Source organism: Carassius auratus, unplaced genomic scaffold (genome assembly GCF_003368295.1).
Source record: "Carassius auratus strain Wakin unplaced genomic scaffold, ASM336829v1 scaf_tig00033821, whole genome shotgun sequence".
NCBI classification, from domain to species: Eukaryota; Metazoa; Chordata; class Actinopteri; order Cypriniformes; family Cyprinidae; genus Carassius; species Carassius auratus.
In genome coordinates, this window is record NW_020526105.1 from 5336 (window position 1) to 26983 (window position 21648).

Consider the following 21648-nt stretch of genomic DNA (forward strand, 5'->3'; position numbering starts at 1 on the left):
ATTCAGTTCAGAATGCAGTTGTCAGTTCTGTAAATAAGCTTTGTGTGTAAACAGTGTTGAACCAGTGTTGCTAGTAACATTTTAGTAACACTATTTTAACTTTTTTTTTTTTTTTTTTTTTTTACTTTCTAATTTGTCTTTTTTTAAGCCACCTTAAAGTTTGTCTTGACAAACTTTTTTGTATAGTTTCAATTAATTCAGTTACAGATACACAAAGTATTGGGGCAGTGGGTTAAAGCAATTTACACTGTAAGTGGTCGGTATTTCTTCTTTTTCTTCTTCTTCTTTTTTTTTTTTAATGAACATACATAATTTAGAGAGACTAATAAAGTGAACTGAAGACTACATTACTGTACACTCACAGATAAACCGAAGCCGACTCTGACTGTAAAACCCCAGAGTTCAGTGTTCACTGGAGACACAGTTACTCTGAGCTGTGATGTGGGACAGTTAGCTGGATGGACAATTCACTGGAGAAAAGACTCAAAACCTGAATCCACGGCTGATGCAACTAAAACAATCAAGTCTGTGAGAGACTCTGATGAAGGAGAATACAGGTGCAGAGCACGGCGAGGAAACTACTACAGCGAGTTCAGTAATACAGTTAAGATTACTGTAACAGGTCAGTGCTATTTTACTTTCTATACATTTTTAATGGAAGACAACTTGAGGTGTTATAAAACATAATTACTGTCATATATTAACAATGTGTTTTCAGTTAAATAAAATAATAATAATTGTGGTATCACAGATAATCTGAAATGTTTTCAGACGTGTGAAGCGTGTTTTTGCTCATTTCACAGTGAGACCCAAACCTGTAGTTGGTGTTGATCCTGATAGACATGTGTTCAGAGGAGAGACGGTCACTCTCACATGTGACATACAGCAGACAGGAGTCTGGCAGTACAGCTGGTATAAAGACAACAAACAAGATTATATCATAGGACAAGACCAGAACTATAAAATCCCATCTGTGGATCTGTCTCATAGTGGTGTGTACAGCTGTAGAGGAACTCAGACACAAGCACCAACACACACACAGATGAGTGATGGAGTTACACTGACAGTATCAGGTGAGAGCTTCAGTCTCAACATTGACTCTAAATGTGCAGAATATGTTTTTGAAAATAGACTACAGTATTAAAAACATGCAGACAGAGAAACATAAAAAGTGATCTAGTTTAAGTAGTAAATGAGATGTGTGTTACGTAGAAAAGAGATGTTTTGTCGTCATTAATGATCAGGGCTGGGAAGGTTACTTTTAAAATGTATTTCACGACAGATTACAAAATTAAAAAGCTTTAAAAAGTAATCAGTAATGTAAGTGGTTGTTTCAACTTCAGGATATTATAATGATAGAAAAATCTACAGCTCTGGTGAACTTGGCTCAAATCTCAACACTAAAAATATGGACAACAGCTGCTGACAAAAGTCTCCAAGTATATTGCACAAAGCAATGTTCAGGACTCAGTTTGAACTCTTTAACACATTATCCCATTTCTTAATTTTTAATTCTTTTTTTAATAGTTTTTTATAAATGTTTTTAGCATTCCTGTGACTGTTTTTTCTGTAGACTTATCTGTTCATTTTGTACCCCATTAAAAGAGACCGCGGGGTGGGGTGGGAGGGATTGGTTGATGTGTTGTTGTTTGTTGTGTTTCTTTTTGGCATGTTTATTGTCAAAAATTGAAAATAAAAAAAAATAAAAAGAATTCAGTAATGTATTGACAGGGACGGCCCGAGGCATAAGCGAACTAAGCGTCTGCTTAGCGGCCACCAGGGGGCCCCCCAATCATTATTATTTTATTTTTTTTATTTATTTTTATTTTTTTACAATTATATAACTTAAACAAGTGATATAAATGAATGAATGAATAAATGAATAATTCAAGACAAGAAAATTCTTATTTACCAACAACTGCTGCTTTGTCTGCTAACGTTTGAGTCATGCGCAACTGCGCATAGACACCTCGCGTGAATTGACAATTCGCGCCAGCGTGCAAGTGCGTGTCACTGTAATAAATGATAAGCCATGTCACAAAGAGGATGTATCCCTCTGGTGCTGAAAAGAGAAGAAGAAAAGGGCATAAAGTTGGCTTGACGTTGGACGTTCAAGAGTCTCAAATTTAGGGACCGTCCGTCTCTAAAGTTACATGCGATATTACACTTTTCTAACGTCAGTAGCATTTGAGGAGAATGACTTAGTCATAAAAACAACTGTAATTGTTCATCTAGGTGTCAGCTATAATGTACAATTAAATATAATGTTTAATATTTATTAAAATAAACTGTAAATCATATGTAAATGATGCCATTTTTTCACATGGGCTCAAAGGCAGACTTGCAATCATAAAACAATTGTAAAGTGTTCATTCAGGTGTTAGCTACAATGCACACCTTATACATTATATATATATATATATATATATATATATATATATATATATATATATATGTATTAGGGCTGTCAAAAATAGCGCGTTAACGACGTTAATTAGTTTTGTCGTTAATTACGTCAAAATTTTGAACGCATTTCACGCATGCGCAGTGTGACAAATTATTCAGGGCAGGAAAGTCTCGTCGATCTCTGAATTCTCAAGATAGTAAAAAACAGCGGCGAGCGCCGCGACGAAAACTCAGAAGAAGCTTAAGGTTTTACCCGAGTTACTCTCAAATACATTCATGCCAAGCTCGATAAAGAGAGACGACTCTGGTACGGTGGAGCTTCTTCCTGTAATAGCGTCCTGTGTTTCACACTGCGCATGCGCAGAACGCCTACATGCAATGCACCGAAAATTACAGCTGTTTGGAAAAGCATATGCATTTTTACTTGGTTATACTGGCACTTGAAGCCTTCAGAAGGAGAAAATATCGATCCTAAAGTATTGTGGCAGAGCAAATGAACACCTCCCAAAAGTGTGCCCAGAGTGCAGAGGGCGCATGTTTGTGTTTCTGAGTTCATTCTTTTGAGTTTCTCTATGCATAATTTCATAGATATGTGGCTATATTTAACCACTGGTTCACCTAAAACTCTTACACTATCTGTAGTTAAATGGCATGGTTTGATATAGTGCTCAGGTAAATTTGATCTCAGTAAATGTTAAACGTTTGAAATCCAGAAAAAAAGAACCACATATTGATGAATCAATACATGAAAATTATGTATCTGTGTCCTGTTATTTATCTTGTGGTATGCATTTCAGAAAAAAAATGGTTAGGAGGTGTAATTCAGGTGTAATTGCAAACAGTGATTAATCATGATTAATCCACTGAAAATTCTGATTAATTTGATTACAAATTTTAATCATTTGACAGCCCTAATATATATATATATATATATATATATATATATATATATATATATATATATATATATATATATTAAAATAAATTATAAATCAAATTAACCATGGTTTTGTTACTTCAAATAATAACTTACAAAGAAGTATTAATATACTGTTTTTTTTTTTTTTTGCTATTAAAACAAACCTAAGCCATCAGTAGCCATCAGTATGCACATACAAAATAAACAATTTATGTACATGTTATTACAAATGCCTGAACAGGGAGCCAAATGCCATGTAATTGCTACATTTTTGCTATATGACACAGCCTATATAATTTCTTCAACAAAAAACGTGCATATCACAACCCTTACAAAAATAAACCATGGTTTTATCATAGTAAAACTGCTTAATTTCCGTTTGCATGATTTCTGAATGCTTAAGACTATGAAATAAATTAGTCATAATAAAGTTATAGCCATAGGTAAATGTAGAGAGCTACAATTGTAATTAGTAAATAATACAATTTATTCATTTACTCTTTTATTTGATTAAAGTTCTATTTTCACCCCTATAGTAGGTGTTTTTTTTTCCCCCATCATCATATTTGAGGAAGGGGGGCACAAATATACAATCCTGCTGTCCCGATGTTATCAGTGACTTTGCCTCCTGAAAAGCTAGGAAGGAACAATTTTGAGGTCAATGTTGTATAATTGTCATTGTTGAATCCTAGCTGTTCTTATGTTTGCTTTCATTATTTACATTTTTAACTATTGTTTGTAGCATTATATGTTTTATTATATTAATGTTTGTCTATTTTGGTTTCATTTAAAAGATTTCACATTTAATGCACATTTGCATTTGGACATTTGCAAATCTTTTATTTCATGTTTTGTGACAGTTTGTTTTCAGAAGTTTAAGAGTAAAGTATGTTATTTAAGTATTTTTTTTATTAATTTTGTATTAATACATAACCTCAGTGTATTCATTTATAATGTAACATCATAGCGTGACATTTGTGTCAATAATCTTGGAGCACAGGTGAGTCCGCGTGGTGGGCAAATCAAATTCTGCTTAGGGCCCCCAAGAGGCTCGGGCCGGCACTGTGTATTGAGTTAGATTACTCAGGTTTAATAAACCTATCAAAATACTTTAGAATACTTTGAAATACTTAAGCTTTGTAACACAAAGGAACATATTAACTTGTTGTATTGTTTTTATGCTTTACAACTCTAAAAAAAAGATCAATAGAAATTCAATTTGAATACAATGAATGGGATTCTGTGCTGTTTCAGGCTGTATTCCAAGCTTCAAAATTAATCCAGACACACCAAACACATAATAAAAGCAGCCAAAACAACTGGCACAGTTGTTCAATGTATACAATAGATTTGTTTAATGAATGGACCAAACTTCAATTGATTATAATCCTCTCTATGGAGAAGCGATAGGGCTTGTTTCCCACGGTCGCAAGCAATGTCGTTATTAACGATTTTTTCGGAAACAGGGCTCGCAAAATTTCAAAATCCCTGGTAGCCCTTCAGGCTGGCATTCTACAGGTTTTGGTTGCCCAAAATGAATTTAACTAGCCTCAAATCAAAAATAAATAAATGCGTCGACTGAACTTGACTGTGGACAAAAAAGCATGATCAGCAAAAACTAGTAGCATATTGGGATGTAAAGATTCAATAAACTCACGATGATTACACCATACAATTTTTTAAGACTAATTATAAATGAAAATGTGTCATTTTGTAATTTCTCAGAAAAATGCTGCATATTTTTTTGTGAAATTGAAATGTTAAATTATAAATTTAACATTATATTTGTGAAATTGAAATGTTCAAATTATAAAAATGCGCATTCATGGGGCTCCCAGATGGAGGTCGCAGACAGTCTCGAGAGGGGCGTTAACCTCTCGGACGCGTCATCGGCTGACGAGAGTGAGCTGCAGGTGGATGACGGAGACTTTTCTGATACTGCAGCGAGTGCTCTTCGGGCTGGGCAAGAGATGGCTGAGGAAGATGATTTAGATCCTCAACCTCATCAGCCATCCTGCCCCGTGTATGCAGAGTTGGTGGAAGTTATGGAGCGCGCCACTGACAAACTTCAGTTGCCATGGCGGCGCGCTCAGGGTGAGATCGTTCGCGGTAAGCATTTTGACGATCGTTTTTTTTCCTTGAACATAGACCACCAGCTCAGCAGGGCCTTCCATTCCTTCCTGATCTCCATTCAGAGATCGAGAGGGCATGGAAGAAACCATACTCTGCCCGCATTCATCGACATCAGCGGGGTAATTTCGCTGATGTTGAGGCGATTGGGGAGTATGGTTATGTGTGGATGCCGCCCATTGACGAGATGTTTGCGAACTCTCTCGTATCTGGGCAGGCGAAAGCTCAGACTCTGCCATCCAAGCCCCCCTAAAACCACGGCTTGCATGAATGGCAGAGCGTACATGGCAGCAGGTCAGGCTGGTGCTGCCCTTCATACCATGGCAGTGCTCCAAGCTGACCAAGCTGGCCTTCTGCAGGATCTCGACCAGGGGGCCGGGCTGTCCCCTGAGGCGGTCGCTGAGTTGCGCCGGACCACAGATTTATCCCTCTGGGCCACTAAACAGACTGCTGCCGCGATCGGCCGATCGATGGCGGCGATGGTGGCCACGGAGAGGCATCTGTGGCTCAACTTGGCTGATATCGGGGAGAAAGAAAAATCCCTTCTCCTTGATTCACCAGTTTCGCCTGCTAAACTTTTTGGCACCTCCGTTGAGGCGGTGGTTGGAAAGTTTAGGGAAGCAAAGGCGCGCTCAGCCGCATTTAAGACCTGTATACCGCTGAGATCCGGGCCCCAGCCCAGGCAGGCGGGAGGACCGGGTCCATCTTGGTCTGAGGACCGTAGACAGGACCAGAGGTCTATTGTTGCCTCTCGTGCGCCTCCTCCATGGAGGAGTAGGACACAGAGGAGGCGAGCCTCCCGCAAGAAGAGGGACTTAAGGGAGGTCATTCAGCACAAGCGCAGCAACACTCAGCGGAAGTAGGGTTTGATCTCCCTGGAGGGCCTTTACTCCCAGCCCTCTACCTCTTCTTGACTCCCCAGGCGTTTATGTTACACCAGCCCTGGGGATGGGCCTTATAATGAGAACTATGTTCTGATGGCCCGCTGTAGCAACTGGTTAATTAGAGCGCCTCTTTTAGGCATGTAAAAGTGGTGGACCCCAAATTCATTTAGAACTCTTTGGCGAGTCTTCATTCCGCACGCCGCAGGTGAACTTTTTGGTTTGTAAAATTCTGTGTATATAACTAACACTGATTTTTTATTTCTCTACAGACCTTGTTCCCTGTATAGATCTAGGTGGTCATTCTTAGAGGAGCAATTAAAGTATTGGACTTTAGGGCCCTAAAGCCTCCCCCAGTTGGTGGCTAGAACGAATTTGGAAGAAGCTCAAAGAAGATTTGGCTTCTGTGCTGAGTATGTGATGGCCTTCCTGTCATAACATTTTATATGCGTGGTGGGCCGCTGCTCATTTCTGTTTAGCCTCAGGGCTATTAGCCACCCAGGGGTAGAGTAGTTGGTCTTCATAAAAAAAATAATAATATTTTTTTTGGTTTAGACTGACGCTGGCGCTTCAGATAGATCTTCAGATAGATGTCCTGCCTATCGGTTTGTGACATTGGTATCCTGAGTACTCACTCCCCTGAGCTCTGTAGGGTTTCAGTAGGTTGAGTGTTTCACAGCCTCTCAATCAAGTAGGCTGTGGCTCCTCCGAGCCCTCAGGTAGATCTATGCTTGTAGGTCGGCCTTCATCCAGGCCGCCTCTGTAGCTGGCCTAGGCTATGCTAGGGATATTGGAGGCGTGTTGCTAAGTATAGCTGCCTCATTCATTATGTGTTAGGCTTCCTCCCCTAGATTTCAGCCTCCTCCCTTAAATGGGAGTTGTTGGCCAAGGCCCGCCCCTTTCTCTGCATTCAGGGATGATAGAGTAATGCAGGGTGGTAGCTGAGGTAGGATCAGTCTGGCAGGGTTAGACCATCTTTCGCTCTGCAAAGTGACAGTTTGTCAGACCCTGCCGAACAGAGACGTTTGGGCCTCTAGAGCTGGCTCCACTCAGCTAATCGCTCGACCAATGGGTTGAAGTGGGTTGGATTGCAATTTAGCCCCTCCGCTCCCCTATGCTGGGCGCATGAAAAATCCCTGTCACCCTTTGGAGCTACTTGCAGGCCTGCTCCCTGTCTAACATGGCAGGGGCACATGGTTGTTACTCCCCCGCTAACTCAGGGTAGTTTTGAGTAGTCCATTCTCAGCTTTGTATGTATCTACCTCACACCACGATGGCTCCGGTTGAGCAGGGAGTTCTAAACTACATTTCATTCCGGGTTTTGAACTCTGCTCCCTTGAAGCCAGAGCATTGCCATGGGCTGACACCTATGCATTTAGAAGGTAGGCCCCTAATGGGGCCTCCACTTGGCAGAATGGCGTATGTTGTACTCCCCTGCTATAAGGGTATTGCTTTTTGCTGAGTACACTGTCTCTGGCAATGTGATTAGGTACCAGGATGCTGTAGCAACAGCTTTCTGCCGCGAAGGCTGCACGGTTGGGTAGTAGGCCCCAGCAGGCCTCCTTAACTGGATAGCCCCCAATAGGGCTCCTAGGCCAGCTCACCTTCAGTGGTTGGCCCTGGTAGTTCGGGCAGAAGGCTCACTGCCGATTAGTAGGCCTTAACAGGCCTCCTTGGAGGTGGGTCACAACATTGTGGAACATACACTAGGACAAAACTATAGGAAAAGTTTTTTTAATAGTATGGTTCCAGCAGTGTTCGTTAAAGTAGCAGAATAGACTCGCTATCAGCTAGTAGGCTCGACCAGGCCTCCCTGTCCCCAGCAGCAGTCACATCCAGCTGATTAGACTGCTTCAGGTAGTAGGCCTCTTCAGGCCTCCCTGAAGCCTGGATCCCACATTTTGTGGTGGTCAGGTAGTATGCTTACTAGGCCTCCCTGAGGGTTACATCCCACATACTTTGGTTACTAGGTGGCAGGCCCCACAGGCCTCCCTGAAGTTGAATTGGGGGGGGGGGGTTGTCAGTCTCTCAACAGTGGAAAAAAAAAGAGTATGAGTTTTGTTTAAGTTACTGTTTATAAGGTCTGAGAAGAAATTCTGTCTAGCTTTGGCTAGCTTCAAATTAAAAGCATGAAGGATGTCTCTATAGATGCTATAGTGAATTTCAAGTTTCGTCTTCTGCCACATTCGCTTTGCTTTTCTGCATTATCTTTTTAAGAGGTTCATGTGACCAGTGTGAAACCAGACTTCTTTTAACTCAATGGAAAGCATATTCACATTGTCTGAATCTTTTCCTGTCCCCTTATATAGTGCAATACACGCCATTCACTGTACAGAAAATACTACTTTCTGTGAACAAATGACCAATTGCTGCTGCAGCATCAGTGTATCTCTAGTGTAGGGGCGGGACATTCAGATTCTAGAGAGTGTTTGATTGGACAAAGTTGGATTAGCAGCTGAAGTTTAGTGATGCCATTAACATTGTTAATACATATTGACAGAAGTGAGACATTGTAAGTTTTGAATGCTTATTTTTCTTGTAAATGTGGATAGTGCCTTTGTGTTGGAGCACACTCGCTTATAGATAATGTTAAGACTAACATATTCATACTAAAATCCCAAAAACTTTAAGATGATGAACACAAAGACCAAGTACAAACTGTAGCTAAATTCAGTTCAGAATGCAGTTGTCCGTTCTGTAAATAAGCTTTGTATGTAAAAGAGTATTGATCCAGTGTTGCTAGTAACATCACAGTTTACACTTCTTAAACTATTTTAACTTTTCATTTTTTTTTTTTTTTTACTTTCTGCTCTGGCTTTCTCAAGCCACCTTCAATGGATAATTCACCCAAAAATGTAAATTATGTAATTAATAACTCACTCATGTCGTTCCAAACGAGTAAGACCTCCGTTTATCTTCAGAACACAGTTTAAGATATTTTAGATTTAGTCCGAGAGCTCTCAGTCCCTCCATTGAAACTGTGTGTACGGTCTACTGTCCATGTCCAGAAAGGTAAGAAAAACATCATCAAAGTAGTCCATGTGACATAAGAGGGTCCGTTAGAATATTTTGAAGCATCGAAAATACATTTTGGTGGAAAAATAGCAAAAACTACGACTTTATTCAGCATTGTCTTCTCTTCCGTGTCTGTTGTGAGAGAGTTCAAAACAAAGCAGTTTGTTATATATGGTTCATGAACGAATCATTCGATGTAACTGGATTTTTTTAAACCAGTTCACCAAATCGAACTGAATCATTTTAAACTGTTTGCGTCTCCAATATGCATTAATCCAAAAATGACTTAAGCTGTTAACTTTTTAATGTGGCTGACACTTCCTCTGAGTTCAAACAAACCAATTTCCCGGATGTGGTGTATTTAATACTGTTAAATATGTGCATTACAGGTGGTCCCTGAGGGCTTGCCATTGTTTTAGTGGGTGTGCCTTTCTGCGCATGTCTTGACAAATAGTGGAGTCTGTATACCCTCATGCTTGAGTTGTGTGTTATGCTGAGAGACCTTAGTTAAGAAACGCGTGCCCTGCCTCTTTATTAAAGTACGTCACACCGGAGTAATTCATTTACTAAAACAGTACACTGACTGAACTGCTGTGAAGAGAGAACTGAAGATGAACACCGAGCCGAGCCAGATAAGAACGGTGTAGATAGAAACGGTTCTTGACTCGTGAACGAGTCATTATCTGGCTTGGTTCGGTGTTCATCTTCAGTTCTCTCTTCCCAGCAGTTCAGCGTTTTGGAGATGCGAACCGTTTAAAACGATTCAGTTCGATTCGGTGAACTGGTAAAAAAAATCTGGGGACATCGAATGATTTGTTCGAGAACCGGATATCACAAACTGCTTTGTTTTGAACTCTCTCACAACAGACACGGAAGAGAAGACAATGCTGAATAAAGTCATAGTTTTTGCTATTTTCGGACCAAAATGTATTTTCAATGCTTCAAAATATTCTAACTTACTCTCTGATGTCACATGGACTACTTTGATGAGATTTTTCTTACCTTTCTGGACATGGACAGTATACCGCACACACAGCTTCAATGGAGGGACTGAGAGCTCTCAGACTAAATCTAAAATATCTTAAACTGTGTTCTGAAGATAAATGGAGGTCTTACTGGTTTGGAACAACATGAGTTAATGACATAATTTGGATTTTTGGGTGAACTATCCCTTCAAAATTGTCTTAACAAACTTTTTATATAGTTTCAATTAATTCAGTTCCAGATACACAAAGTATTTGAGCAGTGTTTAATTGAAATTTACATCAAGAAATATAATTTGTTTGATCTAAAATGGAAAATGTTCACAGTAATAATGTGATGTAAATATTAATGTGAATATTAGTTTTAGAACTTAAACTTAAATTGGTTAAAGCAATTTACACTGTAAGTGGTCTATTTTTTCTTTTCTTTTTTATGGACATACATAAATAGAGAGACTAATAAAGTGAACTGAAGACTACATTACTGTACACTCACAGATAAACCGAAGCCGACTCTGACTGTAAAACCCCAGAGTTCAGTGTTCACTGGAGACACAGTTACTCTGAGCTGTGATGTGGGACAGTTAACTGGATGGACAATTCACTGGACAAAAGACTCAAACCCTGAATCCACGGCTGATGCAACTAAAACAATCAAGTTTGTAAGAGTCTCTTATGAAGGAGAATACAGGTGCAGAGCACGACGAGGAAACTACTACAGTGAGTTCAGTAATACAGTTAAGATTACAGTAACAGGTCAGTGCTCGCTTACTTTCTATACTTTTTTAATGGAAGACACTTGAGGTGTTATACAACATAATTACTGTCGTATATTAACAATGTGTTATCAGTTAAACTAAATATCAAATAAAATAATAATAATTGTGCTATCACAGATCATCTGAAATGTTTTCAGATGTGTGAGGTGTGTTTTTTTACTTGTTTCACAGTGAGACCCAAACCTGTAGTTGGTGTTGATCCTGATAGACGTGTGTTCAGAGGAGAGACGGTCACTCTCACATGTGACATACAGCAGACAGGAGTCTGGCAGTACAGCTGGTATAAAGACAACAAACAAGATTATATCATAGGACGAGACCAGAACTATAAAATCCCATCTGTGGATCCGTCTCATAGTGGTGTGTACAGCTGTAGAGGAACTCAGACACAAGCACCAACACACACACAGATGAGTGATGGAGTTACACTGACAGTATCAGGTGAGAGCTTCAGTCCCGACATTGACTCTTAATGTGCAGAATATGTTTTTCAAATAGACTACAGTATTACAAACATGCAGGCAGAGAAACATAAAAAGTGATCTAGTTTAAGTAGTAAATGAGATGTGTGCTATGTAGAAAAGAGATGTTTTGTCGTCATTAATGATCAGGGCTGGGAAGGTTACTTTTAAAATGTATTTCACTACAGATTACAAAATATTCTGTGCTATTTCAGGCTGTATTCCAAGCTTCAAAATGAATCCAGACACACCAAACACATAATAAAAGTAGCCAAAACAACTGACACAGTTGTCCAAGCTATACAACAGATTTGTTTAATGAATAGAACTTCAAGTGATGATAATCCTCTCTATGGAGAAGCGATAGGGCTTGTTTCCCACGGTCGCAAGCAATGTCGTTATTAACAATGTTTTTTCAGAAACACACCTCAGGGCTCGCAAAATGTCTAAATCCCTGGTAGCTCTTCGTGCTGGCATCCTTCAGGTTTTGGTAGCCCGAAAAGAAATTTAATAGCCAAAAAAAAAAAAAAAAAACACATTGGCAGAACATTGGCATGATCAGCAAAAACGAGTAGCATATTGGGATGTAACGATTCAATAAACTCACGTAGAGAATACAATTTGCAATACATATCTAACCATTAAAGACTAATTATAAATGAAAATGAATCATTTATATTTCGCAGATAAAATGCTTCATATTTCTTTGTGAAATTAAAATGTTAAATTATAAAATTAACTTGAAATTTTAAAACAAATTCTAAATCAAATAAAAAAAATATATATAACTAATGGAAATCTCTTCATCTAAATAAAAGGCTTTGTATGTGCTTTTTTTTTTAAATCAGAGGAAACATTTTGAATTACTATCAAAAAAAGATACTAAATACATGTTATTTGGATTGTATAATTCAAAAATTTTAAGTTAAAACAGAACGGTCTCATTTTACCTTTGTGAATGTTCCCTTAAAACATAACCGACTGTGTCTAGGAGAATACTTAGATAGACAATTATTCTGAGATGATTTTGTGTGTATGTGTTCATTCAGAATTAAGGATACATGAAATAGGAATCAATTCAGTGTAAGCGCATTGTCTGAAACGCTGCTCTCAGCGCTTGTTTTGAATGAGTGCGCGCAAGCTCTGAATGCCGTTTGAATGCTATCTAGAATGATTGACAGCTGGAAAGGGAAGACAAGTTTCCCTGAACTTGAATTAAACAATGTCAATATTCTTCTTCTTACATTACCTCACATTAAGCTATGGCTTTAGATTACTTTTAAGCAATAAATAATTGATTTCTGAAGGATAACGCGACAATGAAATTATCGCAAGAGGCTTAATCTTTTGACTGAGTTTTGTCGACTGCCGGTGCCTGCACAAAATGTGACGCAGATGGCCACCTCGTTAATTTCTAGCCCAGAAAAAACCTGCAGTATTTTCAGTTCTTTTTTTTTCATTCATGTTAAGTCCTACACTTCACATAAACCCTTAAACACCCAGCTGATCATCACCATATGATTTCCACTTAGATTGCCCAGAAATGAGCTGTGTAATGTTGGCTAAGTTAACTTAGCTATGGCAGTGGACATTTTTGGCAAACAACGCTTTCCCGCTCCAGGAACGTTATACGCGTTTACTACACACCCACCAACTAACAAAAATACGGTATAAGCTGTGAACCAAAGTGATTTATTAAAATATTTTACCATTTGGTGTTATGGTAAGGCGAACTGGTGAAGGAAAACACCATGTTGATAAATTTGCAGACCACGGTCAATGTGTTGCTGTCAAGAACTAAAACTTAACGTCCTTCATTTATAATTTAAAATTAAAAAGATAAACTCACCTTCCATGGATTTTAACTGTTCTTCAGCACGAGCTTGCATAATGACCCCTGTTGGCAGCTTCGCTAACTCAAAATGGCATCAACTTTTCTCTGTGTTTCATGGTATTTGCTCTGTATCACCCCTCCCCCAACATTAACTTACAGCCACGAGTTCAATTAACTTTTACAAACCAGAAAATAATTTCAAGTACTTAATGTATAACTTTGTTTAATTTTTGAAAACTTATCATTACAATTGGAGTTAAAGCCAAGAAGTTAATTTAACTTAAGGGGGCTATCATGTTTTATAGTGTATGAGAAGTGAAGACAGAAGACTATATTATGAATAATATGTATAACACCTATAAGTGAACTCAAGACTGCATTACTGTACTCTCACAGATAAACCGAAGCCGACTCTGACTGTAAAACCCCAGAGTTCAGTGTTCACTGGAGACACAGTTACTCTGAGCTGTGATGTGGGACAGTTAACTGGATGGACAATTCACTGGAGAAAAGACTCAAACCCGGAATCCACGGCTGATGCAACTAAAACAATCAAGTCTGTGAGAGACTATGATGAAGGAAATTACTGGTGCAGAGCACGGCGAGGAAACTACTACAGCGAGTTCAGTAATACAGTTAAGATTACAGTAACAGGTCAGTGCTCGCATAATTTCTATACATTTCAGTGGAAGGCGACTTGATGTGATTTCTAGAATCATGAAAACTACATACATTGACAATGCTCTGCCGCTTCAGTTAAATATGGAAGGATTTTCTGCACTATTTTCAAATGGAATTGCAAATTGTATTTTAATTTGCGTTTTCAAAATGTGGATGCATAAATTGTGACATAATCCATATGCAATTGCAAATCTTGCATTACTGATTGCATTTTCGCTTTCGCGAATGCACAGTGAGTGCCAAATTTCAAATGAAAAAGCAAAGTCCATTTGCAAATGCATTTCTCATGTCTTACAAAATATGAGTCTGTCATATTTAAATAGCAATATTAATTACCACATTTGCTCTTTCACTCTCTCTGCACTGCGCATGTAAACTGCCAAAAACTCAAATGGAATCGCAATTCCTTTTGCATTTGAATTTCTGACATCTACACTGAAACCTGTCAATCAAGTGACAGGAGTGGGGCCATTTTATTGGGGGTGTTTTCATTGGGAAGTGACGTCACTCACAGTCGACGGTAATAAACAATTATTAATAGATGATTTTGCGGAATGTTTAGAAAAATTGAAGCAATCTGTGAAATTGTGGAGGACATTTTGACACTCACGCAGCAAGTTGACACCATTTCATATGGTACAGATTTCCTTTTACTCAGAAGCCATTTGTTTTGGACAGGTTAAATGAGTTTGTGGCTTTGACGGACAGTATTCCATAGTTAAACGTCAAATAATGAAAGCCATGTCATTCAGCTATCACAGATCATTTGAAATGTTTTCAGATGTGTGAAGTGTGTTTTTTTACTTGTTTCACAGTGAGACCCAAACCTGTAGTTGGTGTTGATCCTGATATACATGTGTTCAGAGGAGAGACGGTCACTCTCACATGTGACATACAGCAGACAGGAGTCTGGCAGTACAGCTGGTATAAAGACAACAAACAAGATTATATCATAGGACGAGACCAGAACTATAAAATCCCATCTGTGGATCTGTCTCATAGTGGTGTGTACAGCTGTAGAGGAACTCAGACACAAGCACCAACACACACACAGATGAGTGACGGAGTTACACTGACAGTATCAGGTGAGAGCTTCAGTCTCAACATTGACTCTTAATGTGCAGAATATGTTTCTCAAATAGACTACAGTATTACAAACTGTCATGATTCTGCCCTCGTGTCCTTGATTGTGATTGTCCTATCTGTGTCACCTGTCGTGTCTTAATTGTTCCCCCTATTTAGATCTCCTAGTGTGCTCTGTCCTGCGTCGGTTCATTGTGATTTGTGATTTGTTCCTCACCTGTGATTATACCCTGGTAACCCCTTTGAGATATTGTGTCCTGTGTAACCGTGAGTGTTTACTTGTAGTTAGTGTTCTCTAGTTTTGAGTCTTTGTTTATCTTGTCTAATCAGTCCTGTTTAGTTATTTTTGTATCTGCCCTAGTCCTTGTTTTCCCCCTCGTGGGTTTTGTTTTTCCCCTTTTGTATTAATAAATCCTGTGTGTAACCTGATCCCTGTCTGCACTTGAGTTCCTCCCTTGCAAACCCTGACAGAATGAACCGACCAAAAGGGAACTCAGCAGACAGGAGGCAATGCTGGATGTCATCAGCCAGCAAGCGGGATGGTTTTGAGGGCTCTCGCCTAGTGGTGTTCCGGGGGACCAGGGGAGGTCGCTCCGGAGCAAGCGGTCGAGAGGAGGAGCCACAGAGGTCCCCTCCACCTACCCACCTGCCAACGATTCCAGAGGGTCGTGTCCTGGCCGTGGCAACCCTGGGGGATCAGGCAAGTCCCCCCCAGAGCCCTGAGGCGCCTTCCACAGCCTGCAGTCTCCCCATGAAGCGAGGGAGACGATTGTCGTGGGAGTCAGCCTCGGAGGCGTCGGCGTCAGAGTCTGCCCTGCCCGAGACCGAACTTCCCCAACCCGTCTCTGTCCCAGCGGTGACCTCTGCACCGCGGCCTAGAAGGAAGAGGAGGAGGAAGAAGGGGTCTCCCGGTCCTGCGACTCTGTCGCCTCCTGCAGCGGTGAGCGTGCCCGAGGCAGCAGCGGTGAGCGTGCCCGTGCCAGCAGCGGTGAGCGTGCCCGTGCCAGCAGCGGTGAGCGTGCCCGTGCCAGCAGCGGTGAGCGTGCCCGTGCCAGCAGCGGTGAGCGTGCCCGTGCCAGCAGCGGTGAGCGTGCCCGAGCCAGCAGCGGTGACCGAGCCAGCAGCGGTGAGCGTGCCCGAGCCAGCAGCGGTGAGCGTGCCCGAGCCAGCAGCGGTGAGCGCTGGCGTGCCCGAGCCGGCAAAGAAGAGAGCTGTATGCAAGTCTGCAGTCGTGAGAGCGGAGGAGAGTGCCGCGGCCGACTCTGCAGCAAAGACTCTAGTGCAGTCTGTCTCATCTCGTAAGGAGATGCCAATTATCCTAGCTGCTAAAGCCTTTTCAGATTATTTGTCTAGTCTTGTCCGGATTCTAGAAGTCCCCGTCAGTCCTGTCTTGTCCCCAGACCCTGTCCCCAGAAATCCCGAGTGTCCTGCTGTTGTCCCCCCGTGTCCAGTAGATGTTGTCCCCCCGTGTCCAGTAGATGTTGTCCCCCGTGTCCAGTAGATGTTGTCCCCCCGTGTCCAGTAGATGTTGTCCCCCGTGTCCAGTAGATGTTGCCCCGTGTCCAGTAGATGTTGTTCCCCCGTGTCCAGCTGTCGTCTCCCCGCGTCCCGTAAGTCTTGCCCCGCGTCCCGTAAGTGTTGCCCCGCGTCCCTTGTCTGCTCCTGTCATGTCCCCTGTCAGTTGTCCCGAGACCCCTCCCCGCCCCTCACCACCCAGACCTGCCCGTACCCCCCGTCATCAGCCTTCGTCCTGTCCTCCTAAGATTCCGGTCTGGAAGCCGCTCCTTAAGGGAGGGGTTCTGTCATGATTCTGCCCTCGTGTCCTTGATTTTTCCTAGTCTTGAGGCAGGATCATGGCAGACCCGTGTTTTGTGTACAAGCACATGGCCTTGTCTTTGGGCCATGTGCTTGTGTTGTCTCGTTCCCTTGCCCCGCCCCCCTTGTTATCCTAGTCGTGTCGTGATTGTCCTATCTGTGTCACCTGTCGTGTCTTAATTGTTCCCCCTATTTAGATCTCCTAGTGTGCTCTGTCCTGCGTCGGTTCATTGTGATTTGTGATTTGTTCCTCACCTGTGATTATACCCTGGTAACCCCTTTGAGATATTGTGTCCTGTGTAACCGTGAGTGTTTACTTGTAGTTAGTGTTCTCTAGTTTTGAGTCTTTGTTTATCTTGTCTAATCAGTCCTGTTTAGTTATTTTTGTATCTGCCCTAGTCCTTGTTTTCCCCCTCGTGGGTTTTGTTTTTCCCCTTTTGTATTAATAAATCCTGTGTGTAACCCGATCCCTGTCTGCACTTGAGTTCCTCCCTTGCAAACCCTGACACAAACATGCAGACAGAGAAACATAAAAAGTGATCTAGTTTAAGTAGTAAATGAGATGTGTGCTACATAGAAAAGAGATGTTTTGTCGTCATTAATGGCTGGGAACATCAGGGCTGGGAAGGTTACTTTTAAAATTTATTTCACTACAGATTACAAAATATTCTGTGCTGTTTCAGGCTGTATTCCAAGCTTCAAAATAAATCCAGACACACCAAACATTTTAGAGGAAACATTTTGAATTACTATCAAAAAAAGATACTAAATACATGTTATTTGGATTGTATAATTCAAAAATTTTAAGTTAAAACAGAACGGTCTCATTTTACCTTTGTGAATGTTCCATTAAAACATAACCGACTGTGTCTAGGAGAATACTTAGACAATTATTCTGAGATGATTTTGTGTGTATGTGTTCATTCAGAATTAAGGATACATGAAATAGGAATCAATTCAGTGTAAGCGCATTGTCTGAAACGCTGCTCTCAGCGCTTGTTTTGAATGAGTGCGCGCAAGCTCTGAATGCCGTTTGAATGCTATCTAGAATGATTGACAGCTGGAAAGGGAAGACAAGTTCCCTGAACTTGAATTAAACAATGTCAATATTCTTCTTCTTACATTACCTCACATTAAGATATGGCTTTAGATTACTTTTAAGCAATAAATCATTGATTTCTGAAAGATCACGCGACAATGAAATTATCGGAAGAGGCCTAATCTTTTGACTGAGTTTTGTCGACTGCCGGTGCCAGCACAAAATGTGATGCAGATGGCCACCTCGTTAATTTCTAGCCCAGAAAAAACCTGCAGTATTTTCAGATTTTTTTTATTCATGTTAAGTCCTACACTACACATAAACCCTTAAACACCCAGCTGATCATCCCCATATGATTTCCACTGAGATTGCCCAGAAATGAGCTGTGTAATGTTGGCTAAGTTAACTTAGCTATGGCAATGGACATTTTTGGCAATCAATGCTTTCCCGCTCCAGTAACGTTATACGCGTTTACTACACACCCACCAACTAACAAAAATACGGTATAAGCTGTGAACCAAAGTGATTTATTAAATTATTTTACCATTTGGTGTTCTGGTAAGGTGAACTGGTGAGGGAAAACACCATGTTGTTAAATTTGCAGACCACGTCAATGTGTTGCTGTCAAGAACTAAAACTTAACGTCCTTCATTTATAATTTAAAATTAAAAAGATAAACTCACCTTCCACGGATATTAACTGTTCTTCAGCATGAGCTTGTGTAATAACCCCTGTTGGCAGCTTCGCTAACTCAAAATGGCATCAACTTTTCTCAGTGTTTCACGGTATTTGCTCTGTATCACCCCTCCCCCAACATTAATTTACAGCCACGAGTTAAATTAACATTTACAAACCAGACAATAATTTCAAGTACTTAACATAATGTATAACTTTGTTTAATTATCTAAAACTTGTACACTTGAGTTCAATTTCCACAACTTATCATTACAATTGGAGTTAAAGACAAGAAGTTGATTTAACTTAAGGGGGCTATCATGTTTTATAGTGTATGAGAAGTGAAAACAGAAGACTATATTATGAATAATATGTATAACACCTATAAGTGAACTCAAGACTGCATTACTTTACACTCACAGATAAACCGAAGCCGACTCTGACTGTAAAACCCCAGAGTTCAGTGTTCACTGGAGACACAGTTACTCTGAGCTGTGATGTGGGACAGTTAACTGGATGGACAATTCACTGGAGAAAAGACTCAAACCTGGAATCCACGGCTGATGCAACTAAAACAATCAAGTCTGTGAGAGACTCTGATGAAGGAAATTACTGGTGCAGGGCATGGCGAGGAAACTACTACAGCGAGTTCAGTAATACAGTTACGATTACAGTAACAGGTCTGTGCTCACATACTTTCTATACATTCCAGTGCAAGGCGACTTGATGTGATTGCTAGAATCATGAAAACTACATACATTGACAATGCACTGCTGCTTCAGTTAAATATCGGATTTTCCGCACTATTTTCAAATGGAATTGCAAATTGTATTTTCATTTGCGTTTTGCAAAATGTGGATGCATAAATTGTGACATAATCCATATGCAATTGCAAATCTTGCATTACTGATTGCATTTTCGCTTTCGCGAATGCACAGTGAGTGCCAAATTTCAAATGAAAAGCAAAGTCCTTTTGCAAATGCATTTTTTCATGTCTTACGAAATATGAGTCTGTCATATTTAAATAGCAATATTAATTACCACATTTGCTCTTTTACTCTCTCTGCACTGCGCATGTAAACTGCCAAAAACTCAAATGGAATCGCAATTCATTTGCATTTGAATTTCTGACATCTACACTGAAACCTGTCAATCAAGTGACAGGAGTGAGGCCATTTTATTGGGGGTGTTTTCATTGGGAAGTGACGTCACTCACAGTTGACCGTAATAAACAATTATTAATAGATGATTTTGCGGAATGTTTTGAAAAATTTAAGCAATCTGTGAAATTGTGGAGGACATTTTGACACTCACGCAGCAAGTTGATGACAGTTCATATGGTACAGATTTCCTTTTACTCAGAAGCCATTTGTTTTGGACAGGTTAAATGAGTTTGTGGTCTTGACGAACCGTATTCCATAGTAAAAAGTCAAATAATGAAAGCATTTTCATTCAGCTATCACAGATCATCTGGAATGTTTTCAGATGTGTGAAGTGTGTTTTTTCACTTGTTTCACAGTGAGACCCAAACCTGTAGTTGGTGTTGATCCTGATAGACGTGTGTTCAGAGGAGAGACGGTCACTCTCACATGTGACATACAGCAGACAGGAGTCTGGCAGTACAGCTGGTATAAAGACAACAAACAAGATTATATCATAGGACGAGACCAGAACTATAAAATCCCATCTGTGGATCTGTCTCATAGTGGTGTGTACAGCTGTAGAGGAACTCAGACACAAGCACCAACACACACACAGATGAGTGACGGAGTTACACTGACAGTATCAGGTGAGAGCTTCAGTCTCAACATTGACTCTTAATGTGCAGAATATGTTTTTCAAATAGACTACAGTATTACAAACATGCAGACAGAGAAACATAAAAAGTGATCTAGTTTAAGTAGTAAATGAAATGTTACGTAGAAAAGTGATTTTTTTGTCGTCATTAATGTTCAGGGCTGGGAATGTTACTTTTAAATTTATTTCGCCACAGGTTACACAATACAAGCTTTAAAGAGTAATCAGTAATGTTTTGTGTTAGATTACTCATTTTTAGTAACTTATTATAAATACTTTAGAATCCTTTGAAATACTTAAGCTTTGTAACACAAAAGGAACATATTAACTTGATGTCTTTTTATGCTTTACAACAACAAACAAAAAAGAAAGATCAATAGAAATTCAATTTCAATACAATGAATGGGATTCTGTGCTGTTTCAGGCTTTATTCCTAGCTTCAAAATGAATCCAGACACAAACACATAATAAAACTAGCCAAAACAACTGGCACAGTTGTCCTAGCTATACAATAGATCTGTTTAATGAATGGACCAAACTTCAAGTGATAATAATCCTCTCTATGGAGAAACGATAGGGCATCGTTATTAACAATGTTTTTCAGAAACACACCTCAGGGCTCACAAAATTTAAAATCCCTGGTAGCACTTCGGGCAGGCATTCTTCAGGATTTGGTCACCCAAAATGAATTTAACTAGCCTGAAAAAAAAAAAAAAAAAAACTTCAGCTGAACATTGGCATTGTAATGATGAGCCAGAGACGTTCGGATCCAAATGCAGCGCTTTATTAAAGAATGGTCAAACAGGCGGAAATCAGGAATGGCGTCAGGTGTGTCAGGGAAAACCAGAGTCGAAAACAAGCAGAGATTGGGGCAGGCAGAAGAGAATCAGAGTCGGAGTAATCAGTCCAAAGATCAAACACGGGAATGACCAACACAGGGAGAAACGCTCGGAAATGTTAGACACGCTAAACAAGACTTTGCAGTGAGTGCGAGTGATTGTGCTGCTTTTATGTGTTTGTAAATGAGGTGCAGGTGTGGCAAGGAAATTGGCTGATGAATGAGGTGCAGGTGTGGCAAGGTGATTGTGATGCAGTGACTCATGGGAAATGTAGTTCGGTGTGGTGCAACAGTATGAGAGGTGCTAGTGTC

At 40.2% G+C, this 21648-nt stretch overlaps 1 protein-coding gene across 1 annotated transcript in view; it reads left to right on the forward strand.

The window, feature by feature from the left end:
• Nucleotides 1-341: 341 nt before the first annotated feature.
• LOC113081320 (immunoglobulin superfamily member 1-like) overlaps nt 342-21648 on the forward strand; it is a gene marked incomplete at its 5' end in the record, with an annotated part of 28003 nt that continues 6696 nt past the window's right edge. Inside the window, 8 exons of the mRNA XM_026253403.1 lie at nt 342-622; nt 804-1073; nt 10833-11090; nt 11285-11554; nt 13805-14062; nt 14905-15174; nt 19124-19381; nt 20221-20490. Of these exons, the coding sequence (XP_026109188.1) occupies nt 342-622; nt 804-1073; nt 10833-11090; nt 11285-11554; nt 13805-14062; nt 14905-15174; nt 19124-19381; nt 20221-20490 (2135 nt within the window). The remainder of the gene's footprint in view (nt 623-803; nt 1074-10832; nt 11091-11284; nt 11555-13804; nt 14063-14904; nt 15175-19123; nt 19382-20220; nt 20491-21648) is intronic.